At 39.9% G+C, this 12,921-nt stretch overlaps 1 protein-coding gene across 1 annotated transcript in view; it reads right to left on the bottom strand.

The window, feature by feature from the left end:
* Window positions 1–1,690: 1,690 nt before the first annotated feature.
* LOC133258055 (ATP-binding cassette sub-family C member 4-like) overlaps window positions 1,691–12,921 on the bottom strand; it is a 169,436-nt gene continuing 158,205 nt past the window's right edge. The window contains exons 30-32 of the mRNA XM_061434394.1: window positions 9,511–9,649; window positions 9,239–9,268; window positions 1,691–3,533 (exon numbers count right to left, since the gene is read on the bottom strand). Coding sequence (XP_061290378.1) covers window positions 3,415–3,533; window positions 9,239–9,268; window positions 9,511–9,649 — 288 coding nt within the window. The 3' untranslated portion in view covers window positions 1,691–3,414. The remainder of the gene's footprint in view (window positions 3,534–9,238; window positions 9,269–9,510; window positions 9,650–12,921) is intronic.

Raw genomic sequence — 12,921 nt, 5'->3', positions numbered from 1 at the left:
TTGCCACAGGGCTCTGAGAATTGTACTATCCCCACCACAACCTTCAGATAAAGACCCTGAAGCATGGTGCACTTCTCAACCTTAAGAGCCCATGATTAGCAGGTAGCAGAATATGTATCCAAACCCAGTCAGTGCCCAGAGGAGCCAGTATTTGTCCCTGGAAGGCTGACTCCAGAACTTGTGCTCCTTCTTGTGTGCTTGTGTCATTTTAACTACATGTGAAGGAAGAGCAGTTTGGTTTAGGCCATCAGATGAGGACCTTCTCAAATACACCTTCTATAGTCTACAAACCTCCTTCATCCATGCCCATCCTGCTCTCCTCTCCTGATGATTAGGAATCACCAAGGTCAATGATTCCACCCTGTGTCTTTGGATGCTCTTGGCCCATCCATCATCCCAACCAAAGCAACTGTTCAAGAGAAGGAATTAGATTACTTTCTCAAAGAAGCTGAGACTTCAAGGGTAAGACACTTACCCAAACATCTAACTATGGTTACATGAATGTAGGGTGTGTCCAGAGCCCATTTTGTTAAGGATGGTGCCAGTTTATTGTCTTGGAACCTTGGCTGGTTATCACTTTCCTTTCACTCGCAAGTGTCCAACTCTGGACAGTACATTCTCTGGGCACCCACACTACTAGTGAGGAGTAGAGAAAAACCTGACAGGCATATCAGTGTGGCTGACTACAAAACCAGGGCTTTCTGTTATCCCAGGCTACTTCTTAAAATTTCAAAATTATAATGTTTAGAAGGAAAGTTTGTTCTTGGTCATCATTTATTCATTCAGTAAACATTTACTGAGCAACCCCTGTGTGACAGACACTGTGATGGAAGATGTAATTAAAAAGTGACTAGGGCACAATTCCAAGTCTTTTTCTCACTTGGTTTAGTGAGGAAACAGATCATGTGTGAACACTCACAATCAGGGAAGACTCCATGATTTAGATGGCTCAGTATACAATGGAAAGAACAGGGCCCTTGTTTACAAATGGTATCTCAGGATGGTGACAATGGGACACTAACCAAGAATGGTTCAGTTTAACAAATTAGAGGTGCTCAGGGTATTACAGAAATACGAGTTACCTAGGATGATGACTGATCTTAAGATGACTTCTTAGAAGAGGTGACAACTGGGCTAACCCTTGAAAATGAGGATTTCTGTCCTATATGGACCTTCTCCCTTGTTTTTTGACCATAAGGTAGTGAGGAGAATCACTAAGTCACCATTTTTACTTACACATCAGTCAAGAGTTTTCCCCACAGTACACCCTCATCACCTACATCTGGAGCTGTGATACATGCTGTGGGAGGAACATGGAGACGTGCTGTCCTGACCTCCCTTCAAGGACTTTTTGTCCAACTGCTGTAAGTGCTGCCAGTGGGCAACATTAAACCACCAGCCCCTCTGGGGTCAGCCTATGTGCAATGATCCATCCAGGGAGAGGTATAAAGTCCTGGCCAGTGGATGTGTCAGGAAACCCTGAAGGGCCATCATCACTCCAGATCCACACGGGGTCAGCTCAGGTCATCTGGCCAGTATGCAGATTGATCCTTTCCTCTGCCCTACCCTATTTCTTCCCTCCTGATTTCACAGTGTTGACCCCATGGGCACCCCTGATACACATCCCAGCACTAAACTCCATCCAAGTCTGCAGCCCAGAGAGCCAGCCTGCAACACGTATCAGAAAGCATTCCAGTACTCAGGGAGGACTTTTATTTGAAAATTACTAATTACACACATATTTATAACATTTTAAAACCCCCCAATAAAACACAAAATTGTAGAAATAGACTTTTTGTGTGAATGTGGTTACCTTTGGTTTAAAATCCACAATCTAACATTGTCTGATCAAAATGAAATTAAGTTATATAGTAATAAAAGAAAACTATTATGTTAGAATATATGAAAGTGCCATTTTATAGCTTATAAAAAGACTGAATGTTAGCAGTTTGACATAATTCATTCTAATAGAAAAAATCCATTAGCATTTAAAATTTAGAGAACATTACACTTCTGAATAACTCATAGGTAAAAGATATAGTTAATTAATTAAATTAGGAATTAGAAAATACATAATACTATGGCTAGTGATTGGTGGTAAGTATCAAAACTTGCAGGTTGCAGCTAAAGTGGATCTCAGAAAAATATGTCAGCTTTATATACTTATATTAGAAAAATAATGATGTTATTAATATGTTTCCAATTTAAGAATTTAGAGAAAAAATTATGAAAGTAAAGGAAAAGTTTAAGGAAAGAATGATATGATGAGCTAGGGAAAGAAAAACAAAATAGAAAGCATCAATCAAGCAAAAAGCTAATTCTTTGAAAAAAGGAAAAAAGTTATGCAAGATTATTAATAAAAAATAGAAGGCTCAAAGAAAATTAAAAAGCCCAAACAACACAGAGATGCTGTAGTTTAAATATATAAGGTATTGTGAATACATTTATGCCAATCAAGCTCAAAACTCACAGGAAACAGATTCCTCCTAGAAAAATGAAACTTATCAAAATGACTCTGCAGAAATAACACACTTAATAGGAAGCACATAATTACCAAAAGTTACCCAGACAATGTGGCTGCACAATACTGTGAATGTGATTAATGCCACTGAACTGTATGATCAAAAATGGCTATATGGCAAATTTTATACTATATATACTTTACCACAATTTTTTAAAAATGTAAAAAAATAAAATCTTCTATCTAGAAGACAGTCTAGAACATGGCTGTCCTTCATTAGCAAATACCCTGGAAGAGTTCCTACTTTGATAAAACATATTTTCTCTTCCTTCTCTTTTAGAGGATTTCCCCAATGGCTCAGCAGTAAAGCATCTGCCTGCAATGCAGGAGACACAGGAGAAGAACACATAATATTGTCCCTCTGTATTTTAAACATACTTCTTTTTGGAGGGTGATACCTCTCTCTTCTATAATGTCATTTAAACTACAGGTGTGTTTTTCCTATTAGTTTTTTCTGTAGTATTTTAACTAGAGGTCTTTGAGTGGAAAAATGGACAGTAGGTCTGTTAAAGGAAGTGGTTACACAAAATGGCAACTTCACACAGTCTTCAAGTAAACAGAATCCCTGATGTAATTGGAAATAACATGTAATTCTGGGAATATTAAAAAATAATCTGTGACAACTTTGTCTCAAATCTTAGAAAATCAATTTGGCTCTGGAGTCTCTCAAGACACAAAACCTGGGAGACAGCTTTTATTGATGGCCTGCAACTTCTGATTTGGATAAGAAAGAAAATAGTTTAACATATAAATAAACATAACAAATCATTTTGCAAGAGCTTGAAATCACTGAGTGAAGTTGGAGGAAAAAATTATAGATTAACATCTTGGAATATGTAAATATTTGTTGCTGGTGTAAAAAATGTATAATATAATTTATGCAGTGCAAAAACCTATTGGAAAAATGCCTTTGGAATAGACATGAACTCATGGTAGAAACAGAACATTGACTCAAAAATTGTTGAGGTTGAGGGCTGTCCACCGGAAATATTCATAATCACACGGTCACTGTAATATCTGGCTATTTCCTTTCAGTGTGCACCTAAGGGGGGAAAAAGACAAAAACAACATTGTTAAGAGTTTTAAAGTCCTTCTAAGGCAACACATTTCTAGGTTAACTTCTTCATGTGAAGCAAATCATACTGAAGGAGGAGCCAGAACAGGCTGTCTTGAAAGCAGGACTCCATCTTGGGACGAACTGTGGACTTTGAGCTATATGCCCAGTATCTATGGAAACGACATACCAACTGGAAAATCAGGTCCCCAGAAGGAAGAGCCCCAGGGCTCTCTATCACCTAAAAGAATACCCTGATTATCTGTGTGACCGAATAGAATCATAAATTCTATTATGCTTATTGGGGTATGACCACAAGCCTATTGATAATTGTTCACTGTTTAACTACCTAGGCTTAAGGCTTGTGAATCACGGGTTAACTTTGATTGTATCTTTCTTTTTATTTTGTTCAGGGAATTTTGGGGAGGTGGGTTTGGGTGAGAATGCTTAGGATATATAAGGTTTTCACAAAAACTGGTCGGGGTTCTTGGCTAAGAGAAGACTCTGCCTTGGGCCCGCCAGTTTAATAAACAGCACTCCACTATCTGCATTGTCCTTCTGAGTGAGTTTGTTTCCCGGAAGGCATGGCTACAACAATATCACTAGTGGAGGCACAATTTAAAAAACCAGGGGTATATTTATTCTATGGAGAAACTAGCCTCACTAAAATATAAGCCCTCAGTGGGACTAGACTTAATGCCAAACAACCTGTTGATACACTTGAGTTCTGATTATTCTGATCATTCAGTTTTGTCACTAGGGTAAACTGATAAGTAAAATCTTACTGACTCAAAGCCTGGAGATAAATTAAAAACAAGGTGACAAAGAGGCTGGGAAATCTATTAATAGTGCCTGCCAAGGGTTTCTCATTTTCACACATAAAATGAGCACAACAAATTTGGATGTTAATATCAGGTTGTAATCTCTACATTTTATAAACTCTGATTGACAAGCACTGAAAATAAGGAGTAGAAAATGGAAAAAGCATAACACTTTTTCATGTAGCCATGAAAAAGAATGAGACAACTGTATGAACTAATATAATGAGATACAATATGGAAAGAACAACTATCATTTGTGCTTAAAAACCAAAAGACCACATATTCACAAGTTCTTCCTGATACACAGTACAGTCAGCAGTGGTGCAGGGGCTCCACCTGGGGGAGGAACTTGTGATGACAGGAATGGAAAGTGATTTACTTTTTGCTCATGATTTTTTTTAAAGTATTTTTAAAAGTGTTTACATTTTCTAGCAGTAGATGTATCATTTGTTTTAAAACTTATTATTAATAATACATTTTAATTATTTAGAGCAGTGGCCCCCAACCTTTTTGGCACCAGGGACCCAGTTTCATGGAAGACAAGTTGTCCACAGTCAGGACAGGGGTGGGAGGGGAGTGGGGGGAGGTTCAGGTGTAATGTGAGTGATGGGGCAGCAGATGAAGCTTTGCTCCTTTGCCCACCACTCACCTCCTGCTGTGTGCTCGTGGACCAGTACCAGACTGCAGTCCAGAGGTTGGGGACCCCTGATTTAGAGTCTCTAAAGTTACTTAGAAGAACTGTGGGTATATTTTTTATTATTGAGATGCAAGGCTTCTGTCTATGGCCTTTTAAAAAATGATCACACTTTTACACTGTAAAATGCTCTACAGTCTCAAAGTACGTAAGCATGTGCTCTATCATCTGATCCCCATAATAAACTGAAGAAGCCTGCAGGACTGTAGTCCCTGCTTTACACACAGGTGAGGACCTGAGGTTCAGAGACCTGGGGGACACAAGGCCACATGGATGCTAAGTGCCTCCTCCATCTATTCAAACTGGTCCAGGCTCCTCGAGCTAGGATATGAGGATTTTATAACTTCTGCGCTCTATTAGGTGATTTCATGAATAGAAAAATTGACACCTCTGTTACACACTGGGAACAAAGAAACTTCAGAAAACCTCAACCAGATTTGCTTCATCATAGAACAGAATGGACAACAGGCATGCATACTTTGAGGTGAACTGTGTCCCCTCCAATTTTACATGTTGAAGTCCTAAACCCGCTAGTACCTCAGAATGTGACTGTATTTGGAGACAGGGTATTTAAAGAGGAAATAAAGTTAAAATGAAGTCATACAGGTGAGTCCTAACCTAACAGACTGGAGCTCTTATAAGAAGAGGAGATCAGGACACATACACACAGAGGGAAGACCATGTGAGACAGAGAGAAGATGGCATCTCCAAGCCAAGGAGAGAGACCTCAGAAGAAACCAACCCTACTGACACCTTGACCTCAGACTTCCAGCCCCCAGAGCTGTGAGGAAAAACATTTCTGCTGTTTAAGTCACCTACTCTGTGGTCTTTGTATGGCAGCCCTAGCAAACTAATGCCCCCTTCAGCTTTATGTATCTTAAAAGTACTTTCTCTACTATTTCATAGACCATCAGATCATCTGAAAGGGTCAATTAAACAGTGATCAGCTCAGCTGACCTATCCATTTTTTAAAAAATGTGACTTGGAAGCACCTTTTCCCAGACGTTGAGTTTTCTTTTCAAATGAACGAATCCTGTTCTATTAGAGTGAAAAGCTTGCTGATTTAGGCTAATGCTTCTAGTGTTATAACTCTGAAAAATGCATTGGTATCTGATGCTTGCACATTCAAAAAATTGATAATCTGACAGCTTACCTAAGAGGATGCAGAGGATGCAGAAATAATGCCAAGAAAATATTCCACTGGAATGGGAATCAAGAAATGCCTTTCTGTATAGGTGACCTGACCCAGGTGTAGGACTGAAATCCAAGATTGAGGTTCTGCCACTCTGTGAACTTGGGTGGTGGCCCCACCTTGGCTACTATGTGAAAGGAGCAGTGTTCTCAGACTCAACACAGAACATAGTACCTAAGGTGGCACTCAGTCTCCCCCAGCAATTCCCCCTTTGTGCACCCTGAATCAGCTCTGTGACCTTAGGTGAGCCCTGGACCCAATCTCCTCATCCATGACATGAATAAAAATGGACCATCATGAGATTAAGTGAAATCATATATGTGAGAACAATGTAAAAGAAATGATAAAGAACTTTACAAATGTAACTTACCATTAATATCGTTAGAGTAGGTGCAGGATTACTAGACCAGGAATCGCAAGATTTCTAATTTTGTGACCTATGTCTGCTTCCATATGTATGTTAAACTTGATTTAAAACATTCACTGAAAGAACAGATTTCTAATTCTGTACCTGCTGCAAACCAGCTTAACAGTAGTTATATACATAGGGAAACTGTGGAAAATTCTTCAAGAGATGGGAATACCAGACCACCTGATCTGCCTCTTGAGAAACCTATATGCAGGTCAGGAAGCAACAGTTAGAACTGGACATGGAACAACACACTGGTTCCAAATAGGAAAAGGAGTATTTCAAGGCTGTATATTGTCACCCTGCTTATTTAACTTATATGCAGTACATCATGAGAAACGCTGGGCTGGAAGAAGCACAAGCTGGAATCAAGATTGTCGGGAGAAATATCAATAACCTCAGATATGCAGATGATACCACCCTTATGGCAGAAAGTGAAAAGGAACTAAAAAGCCTCTTGATGAAGGTGAAAGAGGAGAGTGAAAAATTTGGCTTAAAACTCAACATTCAGAAAACGAAGATCATGGCATCTGGTCCCATCACTTCATGGGAAATAGATGGGGAAACAGTGGAAACAGTGTCAGACTTTACTTTTTGGAGGGGGGGGGGGGGCTCTAAAATCACTGCAGATGGTGACTGCAGCCATGAAATTAAAAGACGCTTACTCCTTGGAAGAAAAGTTATGACCAACCTAGATAGCATATTGAGCAGCAGAGACATTACTTTGCCAACAAAGGTCCGTCTAGTCAAGGCTATGGTTTTTCCAGTGGTCATGTATGGATGTGAGAGTTGGACTGTGAAGAAAGCTGAGTGCCAAAGAATTGATGCTTTTGAACTGTGGTGTTGGAGAAGACTCTTGAGAGTCCCTTGGACTGCAAGGAGATCCAACCAGTCCATTCTAAAGGAGATCAGCCCTGGGTGTTCTTTGGAAGGACTGATGCTAAAGCTGAAACTCCAGTACTTTGGCCACCTCATGTGAAGAGTTGACTCATTGGAAAAGACTCTGATGCTGGGAGGGATTGGGGGCAGGAGGAGAAGGGGACAACAGAGAATGAGATGGCTGGATGGCATCACCAACTCAATGGATGTGAGTTTGAGTGAACTCCAGGAGATGGTGATGGACAGGGAGGCCTGGCGTGCTGCGATTCATGGGATCGCAAAGAGTTGCACATGACTGAGTGACTGAACTGAACTCAACCTTCTTTCTAAAGGGCCTTAGTTTCCGCACCTTAAAATGAGGGTGTTGAATTCTATGATATCTGGACCTATCTAAAGTTCTGGAATCTATTTCTCATTATTCAATGGCTTAATAATATATAATGATAATATAGTTTCTAAATGAAGACTTTGACACATAGGTGGGTACAACTCTTTTTGGTGTGAAATGCATGAGGTCAAAAGCGCAAAAGAGTTTGGGAGGTTCCTGGGTCTCTTGATCTCAGAAGGGAAGCTCTGACTGGGAGATACTCTAGTAGATGAAAGCACTTTGTGAATTTCAGGCAGAAAAATATAGAGTTCTTTGTTCAGCTTCTCAACATTTGCACACAATATAAGTACTTATGAAAAGTTCAGAACACAGAATTCCTTGTCCCTAAGCCTAAGTATGAACTCCAATTCCGCCACCTCTTCAGCCAGCTCTGCGACCCAGGCAATTTCTTACCTGTGAACAGTGGAAGGTCCTGCTTGGCATTTCCTCATTTCTAAGGAGGACTGAGATGAGACAGTGATAGAGGGAACTTAGACAACATTTCATATAAAGCTTTCATGTAGAAGTACTTAAGATATTGGGACATGTTTTCTTTAAGAAATATTTTAGTAAACTTCTTTTACTTACAAATGAAAATCTAGGAAATGCAGAAAAGTATGAAAAAGGGAAAATATATCCATAATTTAACAGCGATAAATTTTCAGTGGGAAACCTCACCACAGGCAGCTGGAAGTCTCATCCCATCCCAAGCCATGCATGATAAGGGTCAAGAAGACCAGACCTTCCTTCTCTCCCTCCATCTTCTCATCAACCCTATTCCCACTCCCACCTTGTTTCAAATTACAGATGGCTGTATGACAATGGCTAAGTCTCCTAAACCAGACCCCAGTTACCATCTCACCATTGTTAGGAAGATGTCATGTGACCTGAATGTTACCCATGCACAGAGCTTAGTGCTTCATACACCTCATCTCTGTGAAAGTGCTTTGTAAACCTTCAAGCATCATTCAGACTACAGTGTGAAGCTATTGTAAGTTCTTGATTTGTCCTGATGACAATTACATCTTCTAGAAGGTAGAGGAAGCATGGGAGGCAAATGGACCTAATTCTAAACAACAAAGAATTAGGGAGAAAGGGACAGTATTGGGTTGGCATTTTCTTTACAAATTAGAAAACAGAACAGGCCTACACCTTTCCCTGGAAGATCTTCTTAGAACCAAAATATTCCAAAATTTTCCTTAAACTCTCAAATTTCCTGGATATTCTTTGACAGCAATCAGAATGAACGTAAAAGGTCTGCAAAATGAGTGTTCTGTTCTCTATGAGAATCTGAATCCAGGGTCCAAAATATGGAAAGTCCAATTTGACATCTCTCTCTCAGGCACAGGTGTGGTCACACAGAAGAGCACACATCCTGACCCCACTCACAGCACTGCTGCAGATTCTCAGCAGACCTGCCTTCTATTTGCCATGTGTTGTTAAGACCAAGTCATGAAGCTTCATCTCTGGGGTCTTATAAGGGCACAGAGTGCTTGTTATCAGACCCCTGGTGGAACTCATGTGAAGGATGAACCCTGGAGATGAACTTTAACTATAACTTCCTGCAGCAGGCTCACCTGTTTTGCCCTTTCAATGAAGGCAGCAGCCTCCACCTCGCCCAGTTGTTGCACCTTCTTGTAAAACAGACTGTTTCTATTTTGCAGCAAAACAAATGGTTCATCATCTTCTTCCAGTCTCCCTGAATCCAAAACCTGTTAATCAGCAGAAACAAACCCATTAATGCACAAGGTTTCTCAGTAACATATTATAACTCAGACAGTATTTTAAAAAGAGGCAACACAAGGAGAATAGAGAGAATCTGTTTAGATGGTAGGACTGGCTGGTGTTTAAATGGCTTGATTATCTTGTTTGACTAGGCAAAGGCCTAAGCCGACCTTTTAATATTATAATGTTATAGGAAAGGAAGAAAACAGAAGTTTTAGAATAGGATTACTGGCACTCAGTAGCATCTTATATTCTGCCCAGGGCATTTGGTGTTATTATCTTTACCTAGTGCTCTTAGCTCTCAGGCTCTGAGCTTTCAAGCAATTTATACAGATACACAGAGTTGGAAAATAACTTGATTCAAGAAAATCAAAGTCCATTTATCTAAAAAGTAGGTTGATGTCATACAAATGAAAGGGCAGTGCCCTGAAATTTTAATGGCCAAGTTGATTTGGAAATTCAAGCAATATTTGAGGAAAAGAGTAAGTGCTTCTGGGATTTCTTTAGGGTCCTGGATTATGTCAGCTGCTAAGAGGAGCAGAATCCCTTGTTTGAGAGGTTGAGATGCTTCTTGAAGTTGGATGTGGTGTAGTTTATTTTTCCAAGTGAAAGCCTCAAAAAAAGATCTGGTACATAAGCAGCTTTTGCAGGACTGCTCTGCACAGAAGAAATTTCTAAAAACCATTTTTCTCTTTGGATAAGACTAAAGAAGCAAGTAAGAAATTGAGCTTCAAATTCCTGTGATTATGGCCTGCAGAGCACACAGGGCCAGCCCAACATGAACTGCCTAGGATCTGAATCTGTTTTCACAAACTATCTTTCTTCCCCTTTCTTTCCTCAGCTGCCTGCCTTTTACTCCTTTTATTGCTCATTAGTAAGTCTGCTAATTTGAAACTGAAAGAGAGAAGAAGGGGCTCTCAACTCTTCCTGCTTACTAGTGACTTTGGTTAATGGTTCTGGAGGGGAAAAAGTTGTCTGAAACAACCGGCCCAAATGATACAACTTTAAAAATAGTTTTGATGTTCAGTGGTACTTAATTCATTTAGGTCATATTTAGAGTAAATGTATCTTAAGAGAATATGCTGGATGGGCTTCCCTGGTGGCTCAGTGGTAAAAGAATCTGCCTGCCATTGCAGGGGTCATGAATTTGATCCATGGTCCAAGAAGATCCCACGTGTCACAGAGCAACTAAGACCATGCTCCATAACTATAGACCCTATGCTCTAGAGCCTGGGAGCCACAACTACTGAGCCCACATACATAGAGCCTGTGTTCTGCAGCAAGAGAAGCCATGCAATGAGAAGACTGCATACTGCAATGAAGAGTAGCTCCCACTCACTGCAACTAGAGAAAAGACCACACAGCAAGGAAGACCCAGCACAGAGAAAAAATAATAAATAATATTAATTTTTTAAAAAAGAAGAGAATATGCTGGAACGCTAAACAAGACATGGGTTGTTTTTCCACATCTAGATACTGCAGCTAATTTCATCCTTTGTATTTAATTGGAAACATTTATTAAGTGGCATAAAGGCCATTTTCCTGTTAATCTTTTGTTTACTACTGTGAATCATTGCTAAGGGCAGCTTTCTCTAAAGAGTTCAAAAATACCTGAATCTGTCTCAGTTCAGTCACTCAGTTGTGTCCAACTCTTTTCAACCCATGGACTGCAGCACACCAGCCCTCCCTGACCATCACCAACTCCCAGAGTTTACTCAAACTCATGTCCAGCAAGTCGGTGATGCCATCCAATCATGTCATCCTCTGCTATCCCCTTCTTCTCCCACCTTCAATCTTTCCCAACATCATGGTCTTTTCCAATGAGTCAGTTCTTCACATCAGGTGGCCAAAGTATCAGAGTTTCAGCTTCAGCATCAGTCCTTCCAACTAATATTCAGGACTGATCTCCTTTAGAATGGACTGGTTGGATCTCCTTGAAGTCATGGGGACTCTCAAGAGTCTTCTCCAACACCATAGTTCAAAAGCATCCATTCTTCAGCATTCTGCTTTCTTTATAGTCCAACTTTCACATCCATACATGACTACTGGAAAAACCATAACTTTGACTAGGCGGACCTTTGTTGGTAAAGTAATGTCTCTGCTTTTTAATATGCTGTCTAGGTTGGTCATAACTTTTCTTCCAAGGAGCAAGTGTCTTTTAATTTGATGGCTGCAATCACCATCTGCAGTGATTTTGGAGCCCCAAAATTCTGTTACTGTTTCCACTGTTCCCTATCTATTTGCCATGAAGTGATGGGATCAGATGCCATGATCTTCATTTTCTGAATGTTGAGTTTTAAGCCAACTTTTTCACTCTCCTCTTTCACTTTCATCAAGAGGCTTTTTAGTTCTTCTTCACTTTCTGCCATAAGTGTGGTGTCATATGCATATCTGAGGTTATCGATATTTCTCCCGGCAATCTTGATTCCAGCTTGTGCTTCTTCCACCCAGCGTGTCTCATGATGTACTCTGCATATAAGTTAAATAAGCAGGGTGACAATATACAGCCTTGAAATACTCCTTTTCCTATTTGGAACCAGTCTGTTGTTCCATGTCCAGTTCCAACTGTGGCTTCCTGACCTGCATACAGATTTCTCAAGAGGCAGGTAAGGTGGTCTAGTATTCCTATCTCTTTAAGAATTTTCCATAGTTTGTGAAATTATACAGTAACCAGAATTATAGAGCAGCTATAACGATTGTGGAAAAGTTTGACATATAGTGAGAATTACCAAAAGGTGAGACAGAGACATGGAATGAGCAAACACTGTTGGGAAAATGATGCCCATAGACTTCAATGCAGGGTCATGATAAGCTCTCAAGTTGTAAAAAATGCAGTTCTGGAGAAGTGCAATAAAACAAGGTACATCTGTATTTCTAAAGCAAACAATACTAATAAGGTTCAAAATTGGGAAAGGAGCATGTCAAGGCTGTATATTGTCACCCTACTTAATTAACTTATATGCAGAGTACATCATGCAAAATGCTGGGCTGCATGAAGCACAAGCTGGAATCAAGATTGCTGGGAGAAATATCAATAACCACAGATATGACACAGATGACACCACCCTTATAGCAGAAAGCAAAGAGGAACTAAAAACCTCTTGATGAAGGTGAAAGAGAAGAGTGAAAAAGCTGGCTTAAAACTCAACATTCCAAAGACTAAGATCATGGCATCTAATCCTACACATCATAGCAAATAGATGGAGAAGCAATGGACATAGTGACAGCTTTTATTTTCTTGGGCTCCAAAATCACTGCA

This window comes from Bos javanicus, chromosome 12, assembly GCF_032452875.1.
Source record: "Bos javanicus breed banteng chromosome 12, ARS-OSU_banteng_1.0, whole genome shotgun sequence".
NCBI classification, from domain to species: Eukaryota; Metazoa; Chordata; class Mammalia; order Artiodactyla; family Bovidae; genus Bos; species Bos javanicus.
Note: the sequence above shows the minus strand (reverse complement) of the source record. Positions and strands in the feature narration are given on the sequence as shown.